Genomic DNA, 27,270 nt, shown 5'->3' with positions numbered 1-27,270 from the left:
ACTTATATCTGCAAGTTGAACGTGTCATTTGCCAACTATTTTTTGGTATAAGAAAAGATTGCATTATGTACACACAATGCAATATGTTACCCATCTGTTTATATACATGTTATATTGATACATATAATGTTATATGTTAAACAGAGCAATGGATGCCAAAGCCAAAAGTGAGAATGGGAACGAACACGGAATCCATGCCAAAATCTCGCAAATGTTCAGAATGGTCTTCATGGAACATGGAATCCATATCATCAAGTGTAGTAATTCAAGGTTCATTGTTCTAATTCTTAAATTAAAATTAATTTTGTCTTGACTCCAATTGCTCCATGTCTTTCTTAACTTCACATGCATAGATATTGATAAAGAGCTTCGGGAGGGTCATTACTAAACATCTACAAATTTGTCTAACTAGATTGCATATCCCTTTGATTCTTTATTTAATTGTTCTGTTTGCGTTCGGGTGTGAGGATCTACTAAATTTTATAAGAACCCAGTTAGGAAATTTAAGACCCTTAGCTTGGGGAGTTAGTTAAATTTGTTAGATTTTTCATGGATTTTGGGATAATATACTATGTTTGTTCTAATTCCTGCATGAGCTTTGTAGCAGGGAATTTGGCATGAGAAGGAGTTTAAGGTCAAAGTGGAAGCGATTGGCTGTGTTCGCTGTAAGAATTTAGTGAGGTTGCTTCATCTTCATTTGTTATATCGTGTATACTTTCGAGTTTCGGTCTTTTGTTTAATGCATGACCTTCTCATGATGGCTAATTTGTTAAGAATCTTTGTAATTACTTCTTCTTTTTGGATTAACTATAATATATATTTGCCTTAAATGATTGCGCTAATGCAGCAGGGCTTTTGTAGGATGCTTGCAGAAGGAATTTCTGTGAAAACATGTACCCTAAAAATTTGTCTACATACTTTGTATTGACAATAAAAATAATAAAAAATTGGTGCTCCTTCCTCTGTAGCATGGAATGACTCTCTCATGTTAAACTTCTACTGTGACTTTTATTATTAAATTTTGGTGAAACCATTATTTAATATAAACCTTATCACAATACAAAATATCAGGGAGACAGATTAGAAATAAAGAGGTGTTAATTTGATGTTATGTTTACTTTGGAGTTTTGGATAATGATCGTGAATTTTGGTGATATTGCATCTCTTATTTTTAATAGCACGTTTCTGCATAGTGTTCATTTTAAGCGTGTCAATGTGATAGCTAAATAATTCAGTTTGTAGACCATGGTAAGAAAAATTCTAGCTTTAATTAATGATGTCATCCAATCCAATAACTAAAGGAGAATCTGAGGGTTAATTAGTGATGTCACAGTTAATCTGGGATGTTGAGGTTCATAGTTTATCGAAAAAACAACTGGAAATCAATTTGTATTCAAATGTATCATGTGTGGAAAAGAATCCTCTAGCTAGTTAATCATCCATAGTTCTTCCCAAATTCGTCCAAATCTTATTTAAGTCTTTTAGTTACTTGTTTTTATCTTAAATTCATCAAAAATCCAATCTCCTTTACTTTGTTGAGTCAAATCTGTCATATTGTGTGTTTTTAAGTGTTTTGAGTCAAAACCAATTTTATTTTCGTCCAAATTAAGCCTAGAGTCTAGTTAGAGTCTATTTGATTGTTTTGTGTTGTTTTGAGTCATATAAGTTTAGTTAAGAGTCTTTGAGTTTGTTCTTAAGCATATTTTTGTATCTTTGAGTCAGTTTTCATTAGATTAGCAATCCCTCCTAATCCCTGGCCTAGAACGATCCCTATGTATATCTTTACTACAATTGTCAAAAAGAGTATTTAATTTGATATTTATCACATCAAATTTTTGGTGCCGTTGCCGGGGATTAGCAACTTTGCTAATCCCCCGTTGTTTCTTTTTGTTTCTTTTTCATATATTTTGTTTTAGCTACTAACCTTGTTTTGTAAAAAGTGCAAAGAATATTTTGCAGAAGATTAATTTCTTCAATTGATACTAAGAGACTTTATACAAAGAGAGTACTTGCCGAAGAAGTAACCTATCCTACATTCTAGGGTTTACATATAATCACAAATAAATTACAAACAATTTACAAGATAGTTTCCTAAAACTAAGCCAAGATATCAGGAATGATATCATTGACTTCTCAACACTCCCCCTCAAGTTGGAGAGTGGATATTGAGAACTCCCAACTTGTGAATGATCTTTGAGAAAGTTTCCTTCCCTAATGGCTTCGTGAGTACATCTGCAAGTTGATTGGAAGAAGGAACAAATCTCGTAACAACTGAACCATCTTGTATCTTGTCCCGGATGAAGTGACAGTCCATTTCTATGTGCCTAGTTCTCTCATGAAAAACTGGGTTAGCAGCAATGTGAAGAGCTGCTTTATTGTCACCAATGGAGCAGAGCCGGTCTTTGATGCAGTATACCTAGATCTTTCAATATATATCGTAGCCATGATAATTCGCAACAAGTTCCAGCCATGGCTCGATACTCGGCCTCCGCTGATGATAAAGACACAGTCTTTTGTCTTTTTGACTTCCAAGAAATCAATGAAGAGCCCAAAAAAATACAATACCCCGTAGTTGATCTTCATGTTGTTGGACAACCTGCCTAGTCCGAGTCACAATATGCATTTAAGGCCAAATCATTTTCAGAAGAGAAGAACAAACCTTGTCCAGGTGTATTTTTGATATATTTCAAAATCCGAAGGGCTGCTTCCATGTGTGGTGTGCGAGGCTCATGCATAAACCTACTCAACACATGCACAGAATAGGTTATATCCGGCCTAGTGATTGTTAGGTATATCAGACGCCCCACCAATCTTCTATATTGTGCCGGGTCTTTGAGAATTGCACCATTGTCTGATAATTTAAGATTTTGTTCCATGGGAAATTCAACGGGACGAGCTCCCAAAAGACCTCCATCTTTTAATATTTCTAAAGCATACTTTCGTTGGGAAATAAAGACTCATTTCTTAGAACGTGATACTTCGATCCCAAGAAAGTACTTTAGATTGCCAAGATCCTTGATTTTAAAACGACCATTAAGGAACTATTTTAGGGCATCGATAGCATTCGAATCATTCCCCGTAATCAAAATATCATCAACATAAATTAGGAGGGCTGTAAAAGACTTGCCTTGTTTCCGGGTAAATAACGAGTAGTCAGCCTTGGATTGTTCAAAACCAGCGGATTGAATAGAGTCAGAAAACTTTGCAAACCATTGACGGGAAGCTTGTTTCAACCCATATAAAGACTTGCTGAGGCGACAAACCAAGTTCTCCCCCTGTCGCCGAAAACCTGGAGGAGGAGTCATATAAATTTCTTCATGAAGGTCACCATGAAGAAAAGCGTTGTTAACATTTAACTGATGAATAGACCACTGCTGTGAAGCAGCAAGAGCCAATAAACACCGAACAGTGACCATCTTTGCAGTAGGAGAAAACGTGTCATGGAAGTCAACACCTTCAAGCTGGGTATAGCCCTTGGCAACCAAACGTGCCTTATAGCGCTCAATGGAGCCATCAGAACGGTGCTTAATCTTGTAAACCCAACGGCAGCCAATGGGAGTTTTGCCACGGGGAAGGGAAGTAAGAGACCAAGTTTGGTTAGCTTCCAATGACTCTAATTCAGAAGCCATGGCAGCTTGCCAATGAGGAAAACGAGCAGCTTCCTCGTAACTCCGGGGTTCAACCTGTTGAGTAATATGGGCAAGGAAAGATTGTTGTGCAGGTGAGAAACGATGGTAAGTAAGGTAATTAGTGAGTGGATACCGTGTACCTGGAGTGTGACCAGACGACGAAGACGATGGAGGATGTGGTTGGGTAAGCTTGAGAGTAGGACAATCATAATCACGTAACTTGGGTGGCGGAGAAGAGTGACAGCTAGAGCGACGGAGCACCGGGGCAGGAGCAGGTGCTGACGTTGGGAGGTCAGGAACGGCAGATGCAGGAAGCTGTGCAGGAGGCGTGGGAGAGCTGGCATCAGCGGAAGGGGACGACTCAAGTGGAATCATAGGGTCGGGGGGTGACACGGGATCAGGTAAGTGAGGTGAAATAAGTGGGACAGGTGAAGACACAGGTTGAGGGGAAGAAGAAGGCAAGGTTTGATAAGGAAAGATGTTTTCATGGAAGACAACATCACGACTAGTAAAGATTTGGTGAGTGTTGAGGTTATATAACTTGTAGGCTTTCTAACCAATAGGATATCCTATAAAAATGCATTTGTGGGCACGAGGAGAAAATTTGTGATTCACATTAACATCAGTGGCAAAAGCAAGGCAACCAAAGACTCTAAGGTGTGAAAAAGTAGGAGGTGTAGAATATAAACGTTCAAAAGGCGTTTTCTTGGAAAGAATGGGTGTGCGAAGACGGTTAAGGAGATGAACGGCTGTGAGCACACATTCACCCCAAAAATGGAGGGGAAGATTAGCCTGAAAATGCAAGGCACGAGCGGTTTCAAGTATATGGCGATGCTTGCGTTCTACGACCTCATTTTGTTGAGGCGTATAAACGCAAGAATGTTGGTAAATCACTCCATGATCTTTAAAGAAGTCACGAAGAGAAAAAAATTCCCCACCATTGTCAACATGGATTTGATGAATAGAAGTGTTAAATTGAGTTTTGACAAATGAAAAAAAAAATCTTGAGAATAGATTGTGTTTCATTTTTGTGTTGCATAAGGAAAATCCATGTGAAGCGAGAATAATCGTCTACAATGGTTAAAAAATACTTTGCTCGAGAAGTAGATGCAACTTTAAAGGGTCCACAGATATCACAATGAATCAAAACAAAAGGTTTATTAGAAGAAATAGAACTAACAGGAAAAGGTAATCGATGTTGCTTGGCTAAAGGGCAAACATCACAAGCATTATTAGATGCAAAAGGGAAATGTAACAATTGTTTGGACATGAAATCTAAACGAGGGGCTGACAAGTGACCCAAACGCCAATGCCATAGCTCCGTAGGTGAAAGCACAAGGTTGCAGAATCGCTGAGGATGCTGAGATTGCGCAGGAGCCAAGGCCACCAAGTAGTACAACCCGCCTCTTCACTTACCCAAACCAATCACCGTCTTCGTCGTTAGGTCCTGCATAACACACCAAGAAGGAAAGAAAGTTACTGAACAATGCAATCCACTCGTAATACGACTTACTGACATCAAATCTACTTTAAAGGTAGGCACACATATCACATCTTGCAATCTAAAAGTAGAACTCAAAGGAATGTGACCAGTGGAAAGTATGCGGGCTGTCTCTCCACTGGGTAACAAAACAGGTGACAGTTTCTTATTTTCAACACCATTAGTTAACAATTCTGGTGAGGAAGTGATTTGATCCGTTGCACCACTATCGATTATCCATCGATGAAGATGCAAAGAGGGATTCGACAAACCTGTCTTGGCGGCATTGGCATTGGCCTGTGGCTGTTCATCACTACCCTGACTATTCATGATTTGAAGAATCTGTTGAAACTGGGCATCAGAGAGCCCAGACATAACGGACTGCATCTCCTCTTTGGTGGCTGCATTTTCCGAGACATGATTTGCCGAGGAAGAACCCCACTCCGTCTTAGGACGATGGTTCCCTTTCTGTGGCTTAACCTTATGCAAACGGTGTCCTTGTGGATACCTATGAAGTTCATAGCAGGTATCAATGGTATGGTAGTCTTGATCACAATGAGTACAATGCAAGGGTTTGTGATTAAAAGATTTCAAACCACTGTGACGCACAACCATGGCTGCTGTGCCTGTAGTAACTGGGGAAAAAGCAAGGCTTCTTTGCTTCTCCTCCTGGGAAATCGATGCATAGGCTTGACGAACAGTTGGAAGAGGATTCATCAACAGAAGCTGCCCTCGAACAGCACTATAGAAGTCGTTAAGTCCCATGAGAAACTGCATCAACTTGTTCCTCTCATTCTGTGCTCCACAAGTGCAAGAAACGGAGTCACTGTAGGACGACAACTCATCCCATAAACTTTTCATCTTCGTATAATATGCAGCAATAGAGAGTTGATCTTGTGTAAGTGAAGCAATGTCCCGTTGTAGTTGAAAAATTCGAGGAGCATTACTTTGGCAATAGCGCTCACGTAATTCTTCCTAAATTGCATGAGCATCAGTCATATAAAGGATACTGTCAGCAATATCTGAGTCAATGGAATTAATAATCCATGCTACAATCATGTCGTTGCATCTCTGCCATGAAGCGTGATCGTCCGGCTTGGTCTTGACAGAAGATTGAAGGACAGTGTCATCAACAAAACAAAGTTTGTTTTTGGCACTTAAGGAGATCTTCATAGCACGAGACCAAGTTGAATAATTATCCCCATTCAAGGGGTTTAAAACCAGCATCATGGCTGGATGATCAGAATGATGAATAAAAAAAGGGTTGGAAACATTAGCCTTTGCATCGGAATTGCTTCCAGAAACAGCGTCGGTAGCCATGGCAAATGACGGAAAAGAACAGAGAAACAAAAGGCAGCGGAAGGAACTAGGTTTTCAGCCTAGCTCTCGATACCATGTAAAAAGTGCAAAGAATATTTTGCAGAAGATTAATTTCTTCAATTGATACTAAGAGACTTTATACAAAGAGAGTACTTGCCGAAGAAGTAACATATCCTACATTCTAGGGTTTACAGATAATCACAAATAAATTACAAACAATTTACAAGATAGTTTCCTAAAACTAAGCCAAGATATCAGGAATGATATCATTGACTTCTCAACATGTTTCTTTTCTTATTTGTATGTACTAGTTTATGACTCGTAGTTCTCAACCTATTTGTGCAAACATCTAGGACTTTGACGACTATTTTGAGCACACTTTGAGAAGGACGAGGAAGGAGCCAGAACTTAACCCATCAAGTTCTAGCTCGGCCTCTCACTTTGAGGAGGAAGAAGAGCCCACGATAAGGGAGGAAGAAGAGGTACAAGTCATGGCAGCGGACAATCGTACAATCAAGGAGCTTTTCGCCTCGAGAATGGACAATGTCGTACCATTATGCATCCAATACCTTAGGGTGGCTCAAGATAAAACAGATAAGTTCGAATTGAAGTCTATTTTGTTGCACCACATCCCAAAGTTCCATGGGCTGTCCACGGAGGATCCCAACAAGCATTTAAAAGAGTTCGAGGTGGTGTGTTCAAGCATGACTCCAATTAATGTTGATAGAAATATTTTGAAGATGAAGGCCTTTCCATTCTCTCTATTGGAGAAGGCTAAAGATTGGTTATACGAATTAGCACCTGGAACGGTCACTTCTTGGGAGACCATGAAGAGGGCGTTTCTAGAGAAATTCTTCCTTACTTCAAGAGTCATTCTCTTGAGGAAGAAAATTAGTGGAATCCAACAAAGCCAAGGAGAGTTTTCCAGGCGTATTATGAGCATTTCAAGGCCCTTGTTGCATCATGTCCTCAACATCAAATGAAGGAGGAGCTTCTACTTCAATATTTCTATGAAGGCCTTCTTCCAATTGAAAGGCAAATGCTCAATGCTTCGGCGGGAGGTGCATTGGTGGACAAAACTCCAATGGCAGCCAATACCCTAATTGCAAACCGTGCTTTAAATGCACAACAATACGAAGGAATTGAGCAAAGAGACCCCCATGGCAGCAAGTACATGAAGTAAGTTCCCAATTCGACATTCAATCTCAATTAGCTAATCTTACTTCTATTGTGTCTCAGATGGCCGAAGGAATAAGGATACAAGGACCAATTGTATGTGGCGTGTGTTCTATTCAAGGTCACCTTTCTAAAAAGTGCCCTCAATTGATTGAGAATGGGGGATGGGAGAGTGCAAATGCCATTGGATTTCCAAGCCAATCAGCCACGGAATGATCCATATTCCAATATATACAATCCGGGTTGGAGAGATCATCCCAATTTCAAGTGGAGATAGCCTCAACAACCTCAACAACAAGGAGGCTTTAGGCAACAACCCCCGGGGTTCTACACCAAGCCATACGCCCCAAATCAAGCCCAAACACAACCTGCCCAAAACAATCAAGGTACGTCTTTGGACAATGATACACTTATTAAGTTACTAACCAATTTGTCTCAGGGGTAAGAGAATCAAAACAAGGCGATGCAAAACCAAGACAAAAGGATGAACCACTTGGAGAAGCAAATTGGGCAGATAGCGGAGTTTGTAGGGCAATTCCGAGACCAAGACAAACTCCCTAGTTCAACCATTGTCAATCCAAAGGGAGGGTTCGAATCTGCCAAAGCAATCACATTGAAGAGTGGAAAAGAAGTTGTCACTAATCCAAAACCATCCAAATCAAGCCCTAATGAAGATGAAAAGATGCAATTGGAAGAAGATAAGCCAAGCAAAGCCACGACAAGGATAGGAACACCCTTGCCGCATCCACTTAAGGACCCCAATGCATCCAATTCATCCAATTTGGCCAATAAAGGTAAGTTGGGTTCAAATTTGATTAATTCTAACCCCATTCCACTCAATGTTCCTTTTCCTCATAGATTTATGCAAGCAAAGAAAGTGGAGAATGACAAAGACATTCTTGAGACGTTTAGGAAAGTACAAGTCAATATTCCGCTCCTAGATGCCATCAAGCAAGTGCCCAAATATGACAAATTCTTAAAGGAACTTTGCACCACAAGGAAAAGGGTTTCGAATAAAGAGGTGGTTAGGCTAAGTGAAAACGTTTCTGCTGTTTTACAAGGAAAGTTACCTCCAAAGTGCAAAGATCTAGGTAGCTTTACAATCCCATGCATTATTAGCCAAACTAAGTTTGAACATGCTATGTTAGACTTAGGAGCTTCAATTAATGTCATGCCATACTCTATTTATGCATCCATGAACCTTGGTGAATTGCAAAATGATGGTGTGATTGTTCAATTGGCCGATCGATCTAATGCCTATCCAAAAGGAGTTTTGGAAGATGTTTTAGTGCAGGTGAATAACTTGATCTTCCCGGTGGATTTCTATGTTCTTGAGATGGAAGAAACCACCCATTCCACATCCTTGCTGCTCCTTCTTGGGAGGCCATTCATGAAGACGGCCCGCACTAAGATCGATGTGTTTAAAGGAACTCTAACGATGGAATTTGATGGGGAAGTTATTGATTTTAATATTTCTGAAACCATGAGATTTCCTAATGATGAGCATTCATGTTTCTCTATTGATATCTTTGATTCATTGAAGCAAGAACATCTTGATCAATTGCATGAAGATGCACTTGAAATGGTCCTTACAAGTGGAATAGAATTAACAAATCAAAGGGAAGCACCCATAACACCCCATGGCACAAATCTGGACTTCCACGTCGTGCCTTTTGATGATGAAGTAATTGAGGTGGTGGTTGCCCTAGAATCATTGCCACGGCTCAATGGTAAGTCTTCAATCCCAATGTCAATTCCAATTTCAACTAAAAAGTTGCTTCCTTCCATAGTGCAGCCACCTACCCTTGAGCTTAAACCGTTACCAAACCACTTGAAGTATGTTTTCTTGGGCGAACAAGAGACATTGCCCGTCATAATGGCTTCCTCACTCACGACACAAGAAGATGACAAGTTGGTGAGGGTTCTAAAGGAGCACAAAACAGCCATAGGGTGGACTCTGGCCGATATCAAGGGAATATGCCTTACTACATGCATGCACTGCATACTCATGGAGGAGGGGGCTAAACCATCTAGGGAATCACAACGCCGACTCAATCCTCCAATGATGGAAGTCGTGAAGAAGGAGATTATCAAACTCCTTGATTGTGGCGTTATCTATCCCATCTCGGATAGTTGTTGGGTTTCACCAGTCCAAGTAGCTCCCAAGAAGTCCAGAGTCAATGTGGTGAAGAATGAAGAGAATGAGCTTGTGCCCACACGCATCTAAATGGGTTGGAGAGTTTGCATTGATTATAGGAAGCTAAATGCCACCACAAGGAAATATCAGTCCCCTTTGCCATTCATTGATCAAATGCTTGAAAGGTTAGCCGGTCATTCTTTTTATTGTTTTCTTGATGGTTATTCGAGTTATAATCAAATTCTTATAGCTCCGGATGATCAAGAAAATACCACTTTACTTGTCCCTTTGGTACTTTTGCTTATTGTCATATGCCATTTGGTTTATGCAATGCACCAGCCACTTTCCAAAGATGCATGGTAAGTATATTTTCTAATTATGTTGAGAAGATTATTGAGGTATTCATGGATGATTTTAGTGTGTTTGGTGACTCATTTGATGATTGTTTGCATAATCTCACTTTAATCTTGAAAAGATGCATGTAAACTAACCTTGTTTTAAATTGGGGAAAATGTCATTTTATGGTAAAATAAGGCATAGTTTTGGGTCATACCATCTCTGAAAAAGGAATTGAAGTTGATAAGTCAAAAATAGATTTTGTACGTTATTTACCCTCTCCTACTTCGGTGAGAGAGGTTCGTTCTTTTCTTGGACATGCAGGATTCTATAGGCGATTTATCAAGGATTTTTCCAAGATTGCACAACCCCTTTGCTGTGTCCTACAAAAGGAAGTGTCTTTTGAATTCAACGAGGAGTGTGAGAAGGCATTCAAGCACCTCAAGGAGATGCTTACCACGACATCAATCATAGTCCCACCAGATTGGAGCATGCATTTTGAGCTAATGTGTGATGCATCCGATTATGCAATAGGGGCTGTTTTGGGCCAAAGGAAGAACAAGCAACCACATGTCATCTATTATGCATCCCGGACCTTGAATGATGCTCAATTGAACTACTCTACCACTGAAAAAGAACTTCTTGCCGTTGTGTTTGCTTTAGATAAGTTTCGTTCATATTTACTTGGCACTAAAGTAGTATATTCTGACCATGCAACTTTGAAGTACTTATTCACCAAAAAGGAGGCCAAACCAAGGCTAATTCATTGGATGTTTCTCCTCCAAGAGTTTGATATTGAAATTAAAGACAAGAAAGGGAGTGAAAATGTGGTGGCTGACCATTTGAGTCGTTTGTGTGCAATAAGGAGTCTTTACCCATCCAAGAGACATTCCCTGATGAGCAATTGCTGTCCATTAAGGTAAGTGAACCTTGGTATGCCGATTTGGTGACTTTTTGGTGTCAAAATGTGTTCCAAACACCATAACCAAGCACCAACGTGATAAACTTAAGAAAGAGGCACGGTTTTATGTGTGGGATGACCCATATTTGTGGAAATATTGTGCGGATCAGATTCTTCGTCGATGTGTGCATGATTGTGAGTTTAATTCAATTTTAACTTTTTGTCACACTTATGCATGTGGAGGACATTTTGGCACACAACGCACAACCCTTAAGGTCTTAGAATGTGGTTTTTATTGGCCTACAATCTTTAAAGATGCTAGAACTTTTTGTTTAACTTGTGATCGTTGCCAACGAATGGGGAATATAGGTGCAAGGGATCAAATACCGCAAACACCCATATTTAATGTTGAAATTTTTTATGTTTAGGGCATTGATTTCATGGGTCCTTTTCCTTCCTCATATAGTTTCACTTATATTTTGCTTGCGGTTGATTATGTCTCAAAATGGGTCGAAGCAAAGGCCACCCGTACTAATGATTCTAGAGTGGTTGCAGATTTTAACAAAACTAACATCTTTGCTAGATTTGGGATGCTTAGAGTGCTCATTAGTGATGGAGGGTCTCGTTTTTGTAATCGCACCATTGAGGCGTTGCTCAAGAAATATCAAGTCGCACATAATGTTTCAACACCTTATCATCCTCAAACCAATGGCCAAGCCGAGGTCTCCAATAGAGAAATCAAGCAAATTTTGGAGAAGACCGTTGGGCCAACAAGAAAAGATTGGAGCTTGCGTTTGGAGGATGCATTGTGGGCATATCGTACGGCCTACAAAATACCCATTGGGATGTCACCATTTCGGCTTGTCTATGGCAAACCATGCCATCTCCCCGTGGAGTTAGAACACAAGGCACATTGGGCTATGAAAACATTTAACATGAACATAGATGCGGCTGGAATTCGTAGGAAGCTTCAATTGAATGAACTTGAAGAGATTAGGCTTGAAGCTTATGAGAATGCTTGCATTTACAAGGAGAAGACCAAGGCTTTCCATGACAAGATGATTCGTAGCAAAACATTCTCCATAAGGCAGAAAGTTTTACTTTTTAATTCTCGCCTTCGTTTGTTTCCCGGTAAGTTACATTCTAAATGGATTGGCCCCTTTGTTATTATTAATGTTTTTCCATATGGTGCAGTTCAAATCCAAAGCTTAAGGAATGGCCAAGAATTCAAGGTGAATGGGCATCGTTTGAAGCCATATTATGAAAGTGTTGAAGGGCAGATTGTGGAGGAGGTCAACCTCCATGCTGTGGGTTCTACTTGAGCCTAAGAAGAGAATTCGTCTGGCTGCAAGACGTTAAAGCAAGCTTTTCTTGGGAGGCAACCCATGCATTCAACTAAAGAGGACTTAGGCAATCCAACAATTCATCCAAATAAATCAGATTTGCATTCCTAAACCCTTTTCTCTTTATTGTTTTTATTTCAGCTTGCTAGTTAGTTTATGTTGTTTGTTTGAATATGGGTCTTTGTTTGAAACATTGAGGACAATGTTTGATTTAAGTGTTTTTGGGGGCGGGAGGGGGGGTGTAAACAAGTTGTCTTTGCATGATTTTCGTGGGATTTTATCACCTATCACTTCTAATGTTGTTTCTCACTGTTTTTAAGTGTTTTTAGTGTGTTTTGAAGAATTTTTATGTGTTTGGATCAGAAAATACGACAATTTACAAAAAAATTTGCAAAACAGTTTTGAAAAGCCCAAAAAGAGTTGTTTTAAAGTTGTTTTTGTGTGTTTGTTTGTGTCTTAGGGTACCTTCCAACACCATGATGAGGATTTGGTTTTTAATTGCATGACTATTAAAGAAAGTTACAAACATGGATGGAACTTTGATTTACTCTTTGGTTTATGCTTGGTTATGGTTATAGTTTACGAATTCACATGTAATCACAAAGAGAAAATCAGTTTTTGTAACATGCTTGAAGGAAGGAACTCAAACTAACGCTACATCCTTGAGAGACTTGAGCCTAAAACATTCTTTGGAGAGTATAAATATGTGATTTCTTGTTTTCTAAAAGTTGTTGCATGATCTCATCATTCTTTGCTTGGTTGCTACTTAGAATGCATTTCATCATTATAGTTCCAAATACTAGAACTCATGCCCATTTCATTCAAAGCATGATATTGATTGCATAACATACAATAAGATGAAGTTGTTTAGTTAAACCAAAGCCAAAAAGCCTAACCCTTTTGCATATGTATTGTAGGATTACCCCTTTTGAGCCTTTTCAAGCCTATTTTCTTTGTTAGCCAGATTTTCCTCACCTAGCCTAGATTAGGACTTTCCATACCCTTGTTCTTAAACGATAGTGAAGCATGACTTAGAATGAATTCCTTTTGATCAACACATTGCAGAAAATAAGTGTGGGGGAAAGTACTAGGGCATGGCAAAGAAAGAAAATAAAGAAAAAAAAAATCGTGGAAAAATAAAAAGAAAAGAGAAAAGTTGTAAAAAGAGTTGAGAAATAAGTGAGAATGAATTCACAAGTATTGGGTATTGAAGAAAAGGTGTTGCATGAACCTTCCCTTGTGTTTAAAAGTTAATTTCTACCATCAAAAGTGAGTTTAAGTGTCAATTTCATTACTTTGCTTCCTATTGCTTTAAGAACCTTTGTTTTTCTTTACCTTTCTTTGTTAGCCAATACCCTTAGCCCCGTTACAACCCTCAACTTCTATCTTTATGTTATGTGTTCGATATGTGGAGTTTGAAATTGGTATGAGCATATGGAATCACTGGTTCTCGTTCTAAGTAGTAGCATTCCATTCATGAGATCATATACATATCATTGTCATAATTCCAGAAAATGCTTTCTTTGTTATAACATATGTGAGTGCTAGTCTACATGTTTACATCAATCTTCTCACATATACCTAGTGTAGGGAGTGTAGTTAGAAAATATGTGTGAAAATAGAGAGCATTCTAGTGAGGAATTGAGGAAATTCTCTAAGGCATGTTACTACTTCCAAAATGTTGTTTTAATTGATTAAATGTGAACTAGTAAGTGGTAACTATGGTTAAGTGTTTGCTCAAGGGTAAAGAAAGCTAAAAACCATGGGAATGATGTTCTTTAATATGTCATGTTCATTGGAAATCCCTGAGGTAAATGTTGGAAGGTCTAGAGTTTGTTTTGTTTTGTTTCTTTTGTTTCTTTTGTTTTGTTTTGCTCGAGGACTAGCAAAAGCTAAGTGTGGGGGAATTTGATAGGAGCATATTTAAGCGACTTAGTTTGCTTGTTTTCTTACATTTATGTTGTTAGTTCATAGTTATTTTAGTATTTTAAGCTATTTTCGTGTGTTTATAGGTTCATATGGCTAAGGTAGCATGAAGGTGCATTTTGGAGCCTTTTGGAGCAAAATTGGACTTGGAATGGATAGCATATGCTTGGAGCAAAAGGAATGGACGAAATTGAAGACCTAAAGATGTTAGGATTCCTAATCAAAGGAGGATTCCTAATCAAAGAAGGATTCCTAATCAAAGAAGGATTCCTAGTCAAAGAACGTTTCCTACTTGAAGTAGGAAAGTTAAGCCAAGGTTTCCTATTTTTGTTTAACCTTTCCTAATCCTAAAAGCCCTTAGGTTCCAGCAACATTGAGGACTCTTATGCATTTTAGGACACAAACTAAACCTTCCCTGCATGCTTATTTCCCTTGTCGTGCCTTCCATAAACCTGCCTTTCTTTGCCGTGCAAGGGGAATGCCTATTCCCTATTTTGTGCCACAGGATCACATTCCTCTTTCACCTTAGTTAATGATGCACCTTGCCTTCCTATTCTATCCTAAATCCTTGCTTAATTTCAGCCTTAACTCACATTCCCTTTCCTATTCTTTTCTTGCCGCAAGTCACATTCATATTACCTTTAATTTCTGATTTTACTTACTTATTTTGAGGAGATTTTGACCTGGTTTGGTACTGAGGTGATTCTAAAAAAAGCTGGTATCAAAAAGAGCTGGGAGCTGTTTTTGTGTTTGGTAAACATTCAGCTTCAGCTTTTTTTCACAGTTTTGGGTGAAAAAAAGCCAAAAACAAGAAGCTGCAAAACCCAGCTTTGAAAAATCGGCTTTTTTTCACATCTGTTTTACATAAAAGTTTACCAAACACTATAATACTGTTTTTTTTTTTCAAAAGCACTTTTACAAAAAAGTTTACCAAACACTATGCTGCTTTATTTCACAGCCGCTTATTCTCACAGCACAGCAGAATTAGCTTTTTTTCAAAGCACAGCAATACCAAACCAGCCCTTTGACCTTTAAGGCTTTTGGACAAAATAGCTAAGTTTAATGGGCCTTCCATAAGCCTTTGCCGCACCCATATAGAAGATTATTCATTCATAATCACTCACTCATACAATCTGCCATCGTTCATCCTGTCCACCAACCTTTGTCGCAGCCTTCATCCTCTCTTCCACCATTCCCATACTTCCATACCTTCAATCACTCATCCATACACCATTCCTAGCCTTTGCCGCATCCCCCCTACCAAACAAAATCCATTCTTAACCTAGAAATCCATCCAAAATCACCCCTAAACTCTTGTGCCGCAGCATAGCAAGGAAGAAGAGGAGAAGAAGAAGCCTTGGACGTTTGTGCATTCAAGTTGGAGTGTTGGAACGTTTTTAGGTGTAATCTATCTTTTGTTTTCAATGTTTAATTCAAGTTTTCTTTGTTTTGTTGTGAACATGAGAGGCTAAACCCGTTTTAGCTAGGGGAGGCTTTGAAACCATGATTATGTTTGTGATATGAATTGATTAATTCCAGTTGTGATTTCATAAATTGTGAATGCAATTTACTTAACCGTTTGATGGATAACTTATTATTGTATGTTGATTAGGGAGGCCTACTTAATTTGCATGCTTGAATTTGGTGCTAGAATATAAGGGAGTTTCACATAATCGTCACAAACTTATATTCACAAGTAGTTAAGGTTGTTTTCACGATCATGTTAAGTAAATTCCTAGTATGAGTATCATGAAGTCATAGTTACAAGTGCTTTGTCAATACTTATGATTTTCATAGAACGTAATGATCTTTGATTGTATCTCTATTATGATGTCATGTAGGGAACTTTTGAAGAATGCTTTGCGTTGTCGAATGCTGTCATCCAATCCAATAACTAAAGGAGAATCTGAGGGTTAATTAGTGACGTCATGGTTAATCTAGGGTGTTGAGGTTCATAGTTTATCGAAAAAGCAACTGGAAATCAATTTGTATTCGAATGTATCATGTGTGGAAAAGAATCCTCTAGCTAGTTAATCATCCATAGTTCTTCCCAAATTCGTCCAAATCTTATTTAAGCCTTTTAGTTACTTGTTTTTATCTTAAATTCATCAAAAACCCAATCCCCTTTACTTTGTTGAGTCAAATCTGTCATATTGTGTGTTTTTAAGTGTTTTGAGTCAAAACCAATTCTATTTTCGTCCAAATTAAGTCCTAGAGTCTAATTAGAGTCTATTTGATTGTTTTGTGTTGTTTTGAGTCTTTTGAGTTTGTTTTGAGTCATATAAGTTTAGTTAAGAGTCTTTGAGTTTGTTTAAGTGTTTTTAAGCATATATTTTGTATCTTTGAGTCAGTTTTCGTTAGATTAGCAATCCCTCCTAATCCCCGGCCAAGAACGATCCCTACTTATATCTTTACTACAATTGTCAAAAAGAGGGTTTAATTTGAGTGCTATTATTTATCACATCACCCAGACCATTAAATAATTCATAACAACAATTGAAAACCTTTTTTAGCAAAACCTATAACAAGGAAGCTTAGAAAGGTTCTGAGAATAAGCAACTGCAGCACAAGGAGGGCTTGAATCCCACCAATAGACACCGGGGTGCTCAACACCATAATTGGCCAAATAATCATCAACTTGATTACCTTCTCTAAAAATATGAGAAATCTGAACCTGCACAGAGGATAGTAAAACTCGACAGTTACGCCAACTAACCAAAAGCCTCCATGGGATAGATGTCAAGGAAGGTGAGGATGAAGAAAAAAGATGAACAACCAATGAAGAGTCACATTTAATCCATAAGGAATGCCAACCTATATCCCAAGCTAAAGATACAGCATGAATAACAGCATGTAGTTCGACATCCAAAGAAGAGGCCAAGCCTATTTAACCCGCAAAACAACTAAGAGAATTACCCATAAAATCTCGAAAAATACCACCAAATGCAGCCACACCAGGGGAACCTCTTGCAGCCCCATTAGTATTCACTTTGATCCAAGACTGAGAAGGCGGACGCCACAACACCTCAATAATTTTTGGAGCCTTAGCAGGACGTCCACGAACACCAATAGAATGAAGAATGCAAAGCTCTTCCACATAATTCTTCATACAGTCGAAATTGAGAGAATCAATTTCAAGGAGTTGACATTTAGTAGACCTTACAACATAATTGATGGAAACAACCTCCTCATGAAAACGAACAGTGTTGCGAGCATGCCAAATAGAATAAAAACCAACTCCAATCATACCCTACCAAAGCAGTTGCACTTGGGTACCAAAACCTTGTTGTAAAGGATAATGGAAAAAGCTAAAAATATCTTGAAATAAATATTGAACTCTGAATAATTCCAAAGCAGAAGACCAAATTTTACGTGCAAAAGAGCACTCAAAGAAAATATGTGAAGCAGTTTCCATACCTTCACAACAAAGAGAGCACATAGATGTTATAGCAAAACCCTCTTTGCTGCAAGAGATCATCAGTTAACATCTTACCATGTAAATACTTCCACAATGTAACCGAATTACGAGGGCGAAAGCAAGATTGCCAAACCCATCGATCCCATTGAACCACTGGTTGTTTATTACGTTTAAAATCATAAGCCAAAGATAAAGAAAGGTCACCATTTGAAGTAGACAACCAAACCATTTTGTCACCAATCCCATTCTTTGAAGGAAGCCCAATAGAAGAAATATCATCCCAAATGGGCACTAGCCATGAATGTAAAGTAGGTGGGGGAATCCAACAACCATCCACAATAAAATCAAAAACTTTAGCTCGAAAAGCCTTACATAAATCTGGTGGAATACCAAGCCTATCAACTATTGGAAAATCTAACCATCTCACATGCCAAAAATTAATATTTTGACCATTACCTATCACCCATTTTGATCCATGAAAAATATCTGAAAAAAGAGGGCGTAAACAAGGCCAAATGGAGGAACTCTTGTATGTAGAACACGGTTGTCCAAAACAATTAAAAAACCGACCTTGAAAAAACCGTGAAGCCATAGATGAGGTAACCAAAATATCCCAAAACTTTTTCAATAAAATGGCCTTATTTAAAGCTGGAAAATTACGAATGCCAAGACCTCCTTCATTTAAGGGAACACAACATTTTTTCCATGCCACAATAGAAAATCCACAAGAATCAGCACAACCCGTCCAAATGAAATTTCAAGTCCAATTACAAACCTGTTTTAATATCGTAGGTGGCCAAGAATAAACCGAGAAAGTATGAGACAACATGCTTACCACAACTGACTTGACCAAAGTAACTCGACCAGCCCTTGAGAGAGAGTGACCTTACCATTGAGAAAGACGAGAACGTATTCTATCTGCTAATGCTTGAAAATATGCCCTCTTAGGTTTGCCTTTAAAAATAGGAACCCCCAAATAAGTAAATGGAAGCTCAGCTTCAAAGACATTGAGCCAGGATAAAATACGCAAACGACGCGCCAATATAAATACAAGATTTACCTTTACTAATACATTGATGAGAATTCACACCATATTCTTCAATAAAATGCATAAGGTTCATAAGGCTGCGCTTGTCACCTTTGCAAAAAACCCATTATGTCATCTGCATAGAGAATATGAGAAGGAGCAGTCACTTCCCGTGGGGAAGAAATGGGTTTAACCTTTCCAGAATTTACAAGATCCACTAGACCTCGACTGAAAACCTCTTCAGCAAGACAAAAAAGGAGAAGGGATAGAGGATCCCCTTGACGAACACCCTTACTACATCCGAAAAATCTAACAGGTGAACCATTGAATAATATAGATAGTCGGGCTGAGGAAAGGATTACACGAACCAATTGAACAAAAGTGTCATGGAAACCAAAAGCTCTAAGCACCCGATCTAGAAAGTCCCAATTGAGAGTATCAAAAGCTTTAGCAACATCAAACTTAATAGCGACATTACCCCCAAAACACTTATTGTCCAATAAATTAACACACTCCGAGGCCAACAAAATGCAATCTGAAATATGCCTGCCCTTAAGAAATGCGTATTGATTCGGCAAAATAATTCAAGTAGCCACAAGAGCAAGCCTATCTATGAGAATCTTTGTAATGACTTTGAATATAAAATTAGCCATGGCTATCGGCCGAAATTGAGAGATAGAATCAGCCTCTTGGACTTTAGGAATTAGAGCTACAAAACTAGAATTCAAATTGGGTAAAATATAACCTGTCTTGAAGAAATCTTGGACAGCCAAAGAAACCTCAAATCCAACGAAATCCCAGCAAGCATGGAAAAAAGAACCACCAAAACCATCTGGACCTGGAGCACTATCTGGATTCATAGAAAATACAGTTTGTTTAATCTCCTCCAATGTGGGAATAGCCAGTAAAGTATCATTTTCAGGTGTAGTAACCAAAGGAGGAATAAGACGAGTAACCAAACCTGTATCAATAGCAAGGCCATCATCATGAAAAGCATTGAAAAAATGCTCCACCACATGATTGCGCAAAATCTCAACATCCTCAACCAATTCTGAACCGATACGCAGAGAAGATATAAAATTACGAGTCCTGCGAATTTTTGCCAAAGTATGAAAATAACTCGTATTACGGTCTCCATCTCGCAACCATTTAGACCGTGTTTTATCCTGCCAAAATTTTTCTTGAACTACCAGTGCATGAGACAAAGTAGAATGAGCTTGTAATTCAGCCCCATGACGTTCATCAGTAAAACCCTCTGTGGAGATTTCTAACTGAATTTTTTCTAAAGCCTCTCTAGCATTGTCCACGGCAACATTGACATTTCCAAAAACATCAGCATTCCGATGTCTTAGAATAGGCTTTAGCAACTTGAGCTTTTGTTGAAGAATAAACATAGGACAACCATAAACTTGAATAGACTGCCATGAATTTTTAACCAAATTAATAAAATCAGGATGATCTAACCACATGCGATGAAAGCGAAAAGGAGTAGGACCTTGAGCTGCAAACTTTTGAAAAGAAACTAGAAGAGGATTATGATCTGAAGAATGACAAACCAACGTGGAGCAATTGGTGATAGGCCAGGCATCCAGCCATGCAGTAGAACAAAAGCACCGATCTAATAACATTTCAATATGAGATGATATGCCACGTCCATTAGTCCAAGTGAAAGGGGAGCCCTTAACATCAATCGGAACCAAACCACACGTATCCACCATAGCTTGAAACTCCTCACATGCTATCCGAACAGTTGGTTGGAAATGAAAATTGCCCTGCATTATTTGTTAATTAACTAAACTGTATGCAGGCTTTTAATTACATTGGCCGTCAGAAAACGTCTTACCGTATGTTGAATTTCTTGAATTTCCCTTTATTTGGGTTTCCTCTATCCTTTTTGGGTTTGATTGGGAGTTTATAAATTAGGGTTTTTGGGGATTTTAAGGTTTTCTGACTCCTTTTTTCAGAAATGCTCAAATCATAACTGACTTTTTTGTTTCCGGTGGCCTCTGCTTGCATGCTCACTTTCTCAGTCGATGAGTTCATAAGAAAGGTATATATTGGTTTGATGCATTTTCATTCTACAAAACATCTAAGATTTAAAAAAAAAAAAAAAAACAACTTATTGGCTTAATTTTTATTTTCGGTTGTCATTTTTATTACCGAGCACCCACTACGGAGATTATTACTTCCCTCCCCAACTTTTAACTGATCTCCATCTGCTTCGCCTAATTATTTAAATGCCTTAATCTCTTGAATGCTTCTTCTTTGCTTTTGCATCTATTTTTTGTTTTTAACATATTTTGTAATTGTGAAACAGGTATTGGATTGATTTTAGCAGGTGGATTTTTTGTTAATGTTAATCAAACCCGGACTTTTGTGTCAATCGAAATCATTGCTGCTGGGTTAGCTGAGGTATGATTGCTAGCTCTCTTTTGGAGCTTTAGTTTGCACTGACCAGTCTACCTAATTTCCTTTATTGTTTTTTGTTTTGCTTTTTACCAAGTTGAATGCTGGACTTGGGGTCTCAAGGTGATTTCTGCTTATTTCTCTATTTGTTACGGATGAGTGGATGCTTTGCTTTTCAACCTAGTGAACGAAGCTCTAGAGTTCAAGTTCGTACTCATCTTTCATTCTTTTTTATAGTTAGGTTGAAAATCATATTGATAGATTCTTTATTTAGTTGGTCCAATCTGTAACAGATGAGATTGTTTTGCTTGACATTTCAATAAAAATTTGATCTTTTTTTTTTTTGTGTGAAATTATAATGGAATTGTAAGTCAAGTATATCTTACATTTTTGTTGCATACTCAACCTTCCCACAACTATTATATAGTCTCCTGACTAGATGGATTTGTATAATTTCCTAGATCTATCCTTTTTGTTCGTTCATAATTATGTTGAATGTTTTTCAAGTTAAATGTGTCTTGTTCACGTAGTTAAGGCTGGTGCATTCAAATCTTGCAGGATCGCGCGAGCATTACTGGTAAATTCTAATCCAACTGCATTCTCAATCACCTTGTAAATTCAAGGCCCAATCCGTTATTTGACCCATTGATTCGTAGTAGTAGAACATTTTATCTTTATTTGGTACTTCTAAACAGATCTGTGGTCTTTCATAATTTGGCCAAATCACGGATGTGCATGTTAGATGTTACACTCGTGACCTCGTAATTGCATATTTACTCGAAAGGACTCCATCCAGCTATAGCCCGGAATCTTAGAGAATCCTTTCTCCGTGACCTTTCTCAATCTCCTCACGTCGTCCCATCTCTCGGTAGAAGCATAAATTTTGGCAAGAAGAGCGTAGTAACTGATAGGAACATATTTATGCTGCTTAGTTATATTGTTTCCTTACATTTAGTTAGCTAATTACTAATTATTATAGTGTTTTAAGCTATTTTTGTGTGTTTGTGGGTCCTAATAACAAAGTTGGCAAGAAAAGACAATTTTGAGCCTTTTAGAGCAGTCTTGGGCTTATTATGGATAACTTGTATATGGAGCAAGGTGAATGGACGAATTTGGAGCCAAAAGAGGCTAGAAACATGCTACAAATCGAAAACAAGTTCAAGACAAAGAAGATAAGGAAAGAGCAAGAAATATGGAAACTTATCCTACCAACCTTATCTTATCCAAACATTATCCTATCTTATCCTAACCTAATCTTGTTCCACCTTAATTCTAGCTGCAAGTGGACCTAAATACATGATTTCTAGAAGTCTTATCTAATCCTAAAAGAGTGCCGCACCCTTCCCCCTTTTATTTCTTCTAGAAGACCCAAAATCAGCCACAAAACACATAGTTTTTAGAAGGCCTAATTTTTGGCGAATTTCCCTACCCTTTTTCCTCTTGGATTCTGATTTGAATTGGCCCTTTTCCTCTTGGATTTGGATTGTATAACTCCATATCAGAAATTAATTGGGCTATGAATTATTCCCCAAGCCTTGTGCCGCACCCTAGGAGCCCTAATCCTTTGTTTCTGCTAAGTCTAACCCTAATTCTGATTTCCTAGGGTTTTGCCATGCTATATCTATATATATATGTATCTCAATTTTGCCACACCCCTTACACACCCTATGCAGCCATTCATCCTTCCATTGATTCATTCATTCATTCACACCACACCCCATACATTCAGAAACATAACTTGTGCCGCAACCTTGGGAGAAGAAGGAATTGTCGTGGCTTCCATAGGAGAAAGAGAACCTTGTGCCGCAAGTAATCTGCATCCATTGGAGACTTTCAGAGTTCTTTCTTCCCTCATTTTGTTTCCATGTTTATTTTAATTTTCTTTTCAATTGTTATGAACATGTGTACTTAAGTTTTTCTTAGTTAGAGGTGAATTCAAAGCCATGGACATATGTTTTATATGAATTGATTTCCTCCAGTTTTTGTTTCTTGAATTGTGAATGCAATTTACTTAACTGATTTATTGAGAACTTGTTCTTGTGTGTTGATTAAGGATGCATACTTAGTTTTCATGCATGAATTTGATGTTAAAGTATAAGGGAATTTCACCTAATCGTTATGAACTTATATTCACAAGTAGTAAAAATCACTAGTCATGATTGTGTTAAGTAAATTCTAAGCAAGAATATCATGCAGTTCATAGTTACGAATGCCTAGTCAATGCTTATGGTTTTCAAAAAGCTTAATGATCTTTGATTGTATCTCTATTATGCTGTTCATGTAGGGAACTTGATAAGAATAATTTGGTTGTCGATACGTATCCCATCCAATTCAATGAAACTAGGAAAGTCTGAAAGTTAATTTGTGCTTCTCACAATTAATTTGGGGCATTGTCATTCATGGTTTAAAGGGATAATAACTGGAAATCAATTTGTGTTTCATATGTGCATGTGTGGAGAAGGACCCTCTAACTAGCCTTTTACCCATTCAATTCACCTAATTTAGTCTCTAATCTATTTGGTTTTGCAATCTGCCTAATTTAATTAATTTCGTCCAAATCGGCTCCTCCTTTTATTAAGTGTGTTAGATTAGTTAAAAAAGTGTTTGAATATGTCCAATTTAGTGTTTTGAGTTTAAGTTAGTTAAAATTCGCCCAAATAACTTGTTAGGTCTAGAATTGAGTCTTTTTAATTGTTTGTTGTTGTTCTGAGTGTTTTAAGTTAGTTTTGAGTCTATAGAGTCTAGTTTAGTGTTTTTGAGTCTTATTTGAGTTGATTAGCATCCCTAGTTAATCCCCGGTTTAGAACGATCCCTACTTGCATATATACTACAATTGTCACAAATAGAGTTTAATTTGTGTGTCAAATTAATTTTCACATCAGTAACTGCTTTTTTTAGGCTCCAAATTAAAAGCAATTCCGAGCAGCAATCTCACCAAAATCAACATTGTTATGTAATGAGCACGCAAGAAGCAAAGCTTTCCCAAACCCCGGCTTGAGGTTGCATTGGCATGCCACTTATTAGCTGAACCGCTTTCTCCAACTGTCCTGCCCTGCCTAAAAGGCTGACAATGGTTCCATAATGATCACCCGAAGGCTCAAGTCCATGGTCCTTGATGGAGTTAAAGCATCAGTAGCCTTGTTCGACCAAACCAGCATGATTATAGGCAGTTAGCAGCTCAGTGTATGTTACCACATTGGGACAAATTTCGGCATTTACCCTCTCTTCAAACAACTTGGTTGCTTCAACTGCCTTGCCATTTATGCTGCATCCCAAGATCATTGCAGAATATGCAACTACACATCTCTCTTTTTCAAGCCATGAAGCAACTTATTTGCCCTATCAACATCTCTGCATTTTGTGTACAAGTCAACTGAAGCAGTAGCCGAATGATCATCTAACTCAATTCCATGCTTAGTCATGTACGACTCAATCCATAACCCAAATTTCAAATCTCCTAGCTGCGAACTAGCAGATATAACACTAGCCAAAGTCATCTCCTTTGGTTGAATATTCAACTCCGGTTTAAGCATCTCGTTGAGCAGTTCGATGCCCTCCTTTGGTTGGCTATTTTTCGCATAGCTAGCTCTCATGGCATTGAACAAGAGCACATCTGTCTCATTCACCTGATAAAAGAGCTGACGAGCAATGATAAGATCAAAGTTCTGGAACCCTATCTCAACCTGCAAGTAGCAAGAAGATAGCAAATGAGGCATGGAGGAGCAGAGGTTGAAGATGAAGAAGGAGAACTGAGCTCCTGAATATTTTTGTGACATTGTATTTTATCGAAATTGACCGTTACAACCAAATGATCCCAAATCATGCTTTATAATACCCCATACAATACTTGCCAGCTGACATTCTAACAGAGTCCCCTAATTACAAGTGATGACCCTAAATACAACTACCTGGACTCTTAATTTGTGATCAAGACAATCACAATCATAACAAGCAGAATGAACATTGCCGCACTTTGAGTACGCATTAATCATCGCTATCCAAGGAACATTCTTTCTTAATGCCATGTCATAAAAAATGCTTCTAGCCGATTCCATTCTTTCATATTCCACATAACCACTAAACATTGGCATTCCAAGAGGCCAAACTCCTCTCAGGAATCTGTTGAAACAAGAAATACGCCTTGTCCATATTTCCCACCCTCGCATAACCGGAAACCATGGAATTCCAAGACACAACATCCTTATTCGGAATCTCATCAAGCACCACCTGAGCTTCTTCCATATCTCCACTTTTCAAATACCCCGACAAGATAGAATTCCAAGAAACCGCATTCTTCTCCGTCATATTCCATTGAACACTGTCCGTGCAGTTTTCATGTCACCAAGTTTCATATACAAATTAACAAGCGCAGTTTGTACATAAACAGACCAGCAAAACCCAACTTTAAAAACCTGGGCATGGATCGAAATCCCATCCACATCATTCAAAATCCTAGCACACGCCTTCAGAGCAGAGGACACAGCAGAACTAGATGGCAAAGTCCGAGCCTTGTTATCTGAACATAAACAGAGAAAGCCGATTTGTACCGCATGGAGAGAGAAGAAACGAATGGCGTAGCCCCATGAGAATGCATCTGGTTTTCATATCGTGAAGGATTCAGTGCACGCAGCGGAATGTACATCCAGTGAAGGTGACATTTGAGTGGAGGACTTGGCGGAGCAGGAGGGTTTCGAGGTGGTTGAAGGGTCGGTGGACTTGTTTTAGTTGCTTTAGGGTTAGAGATTTTTTCAGTAGAACTATAAGGTTTTGACCATTTGGGTTGATCTTGTTGTTCCCTTCATGATTAGCATAATGTAGTGAGAACTAGGATCCAGTTTTCCAAGTCTCCAAGGGGGCGTTTGTTGCGCCGGACTATCTCGGACTGGATTAGCTTCAAGGACTAAGCTGGACTGGCTTAGACTAGACTAAACTGGAATAACTTAGTGAAGCGTTTGGTGCAGTATTAGACTAAGAAGCTAGATAATAACAAATTCTAATATTATATTATTTAATATATAAATTATTAATATTTTATTATGATCTTATCTTTTTCTCCATCTTTTCCTACCATTTCCGTCCCACTCTTTTCCTCTTCTCTCATCGTCCCACCCTTTCCCTCTTTTTTTCCTCTCAGACCTTTCAATTCATGTCTCTTTCTCATTCCTGGTCAAACTCCTTACTGATGCTAGTCTTTATTTCTCTATTCTCCCTCCCTCTCTAGCTATGCATTGTTCAAACAGAACCTCACGGCTCCAATTTTCCCGACGAGTTGCAGGTTTCCCGATGTGTTTTCCGACCAACCCTCGTTAAATTTGATGAAGTTAGCACCGCCAAAAAATTCATCACCATCCCTGGACCAAGATCTTATCTTTGCATGCTTGAATCTATCATGGATTTGAAGAAGCCCAAACAGGGCGAGTGTGACATCCCACATCGCCCAGGGAAGTGATCCTTATATGTATATTCTCATCCCTACCTAGCACGAGGCCTTTTGGGAGCTCACTGGCTTCGAGTTCCGTAGGAACTCCGAAGTTAAGTGAGAGGGGGGCTAGAGCAATCCTATGATGGGTGACCCACTGGGAAGTTACTCGTGAGTTCCCAAAAACAAAACCGTAAGGGCGTGGTCGGGGCCCAAAGCGGACAATATCGTGCTACGGTGGTGGAGCGGGCCCGGGAAGTGATCCGTCCCGGGCCAGGATGTGACAATTTGGTATCAGAGTCTAACCCTGGTTGTGGTGTGCCGACGAGGACGTCGGGCCCCTAAGGGGGGTGGATTGTGATATCCCACATCGCCCAGGGAAGTGATCCTTATATGTATATTCTCATCCCTACCTAGAACGAGGCCTTTTGGGAGCTCACTGGCTTCGAGTTCCGTAGGAACTCCGAAGCTAAGCGAGAGGGGGGCTAGAGCAATCATATGATGGGTGACCCACTGGGAAGTTGCTCGTGAGTTCCCAAAAACAAAACCGTGAGGGCGTGGTCGGGGCCCAAAGCGGACAATATCGTGCTACGGTGGTGGAGCGGGCCCGGGAAGTGATCCGCCCCGGGTGGGGATGTGACACCGAGACTTCTAGGCCATTTTCCGACCACATTTTGGCCTCAATTCAGGTAAAATCGTAATCTTGTCACTCCCAGCTTCAATTTGGTATATTTTATATGAAAGTTGGTTGT

General features: G+C 38.8%; 1 protein-coding gene and 1 pseudogene across 1 annotated transcript; both read right to left on the bottom strand.

The window, feature by feature from the left end:
• Window positions 1-6,084: 6,084 nt before the first annotated feature.
• LOC137710008 (uncharacterized) lies at window positions 6,085-6,429 on the bottom strand. The gene has a single exon (XM_068448975.1). The coding sequence runs from the start codon at window positions 6,427-6,429 to the stop codon at window positions 6,085-6,087; it is 345 nt and encodes a 114-aa protein (XP_068305076.1).
• A 10,328-nt stretch (window positions 6,430-16,757) lies between these two features.
• On the bottom strand, window positions 16,758-25,710 carry LOC137710007 (pentatricopeptide repeat-containing protein At4g22760-like; annotated as a pseudogene).
• Window positions 25,711-27,270: the final 1,560 nt, after the last annotated feature.

The sequence above is a fragment of the Pyrus communis genome, chromosome 12 (genome assembly GCF_963583255.1).
Source record: "Pyrus communis chromosome 12, drPyrComm1.1, whole genome shotgun sequence".
Taxonomy (NCBI): Eukaryota; Viridiplantae; Streptophyta; class Magnoliopsida; order Rosales; family Rosaceae; genus Pyrus; species Pyrus communis.
The sequence above is the reverse complement of the archived record's forward strand: the minus strand, read 5'-3'. Positions and strand labels throughout refer to the sequence as shown.

Coding starts and splice junctions, on each gene's coding strand:
- LOC137710008 (XM_068448975.1), bottom strand. CDS start 6,429: ATGGCTACCGACGCTGTTTCTGGAAGCAATTCCGATGCAAAGGCTAAT.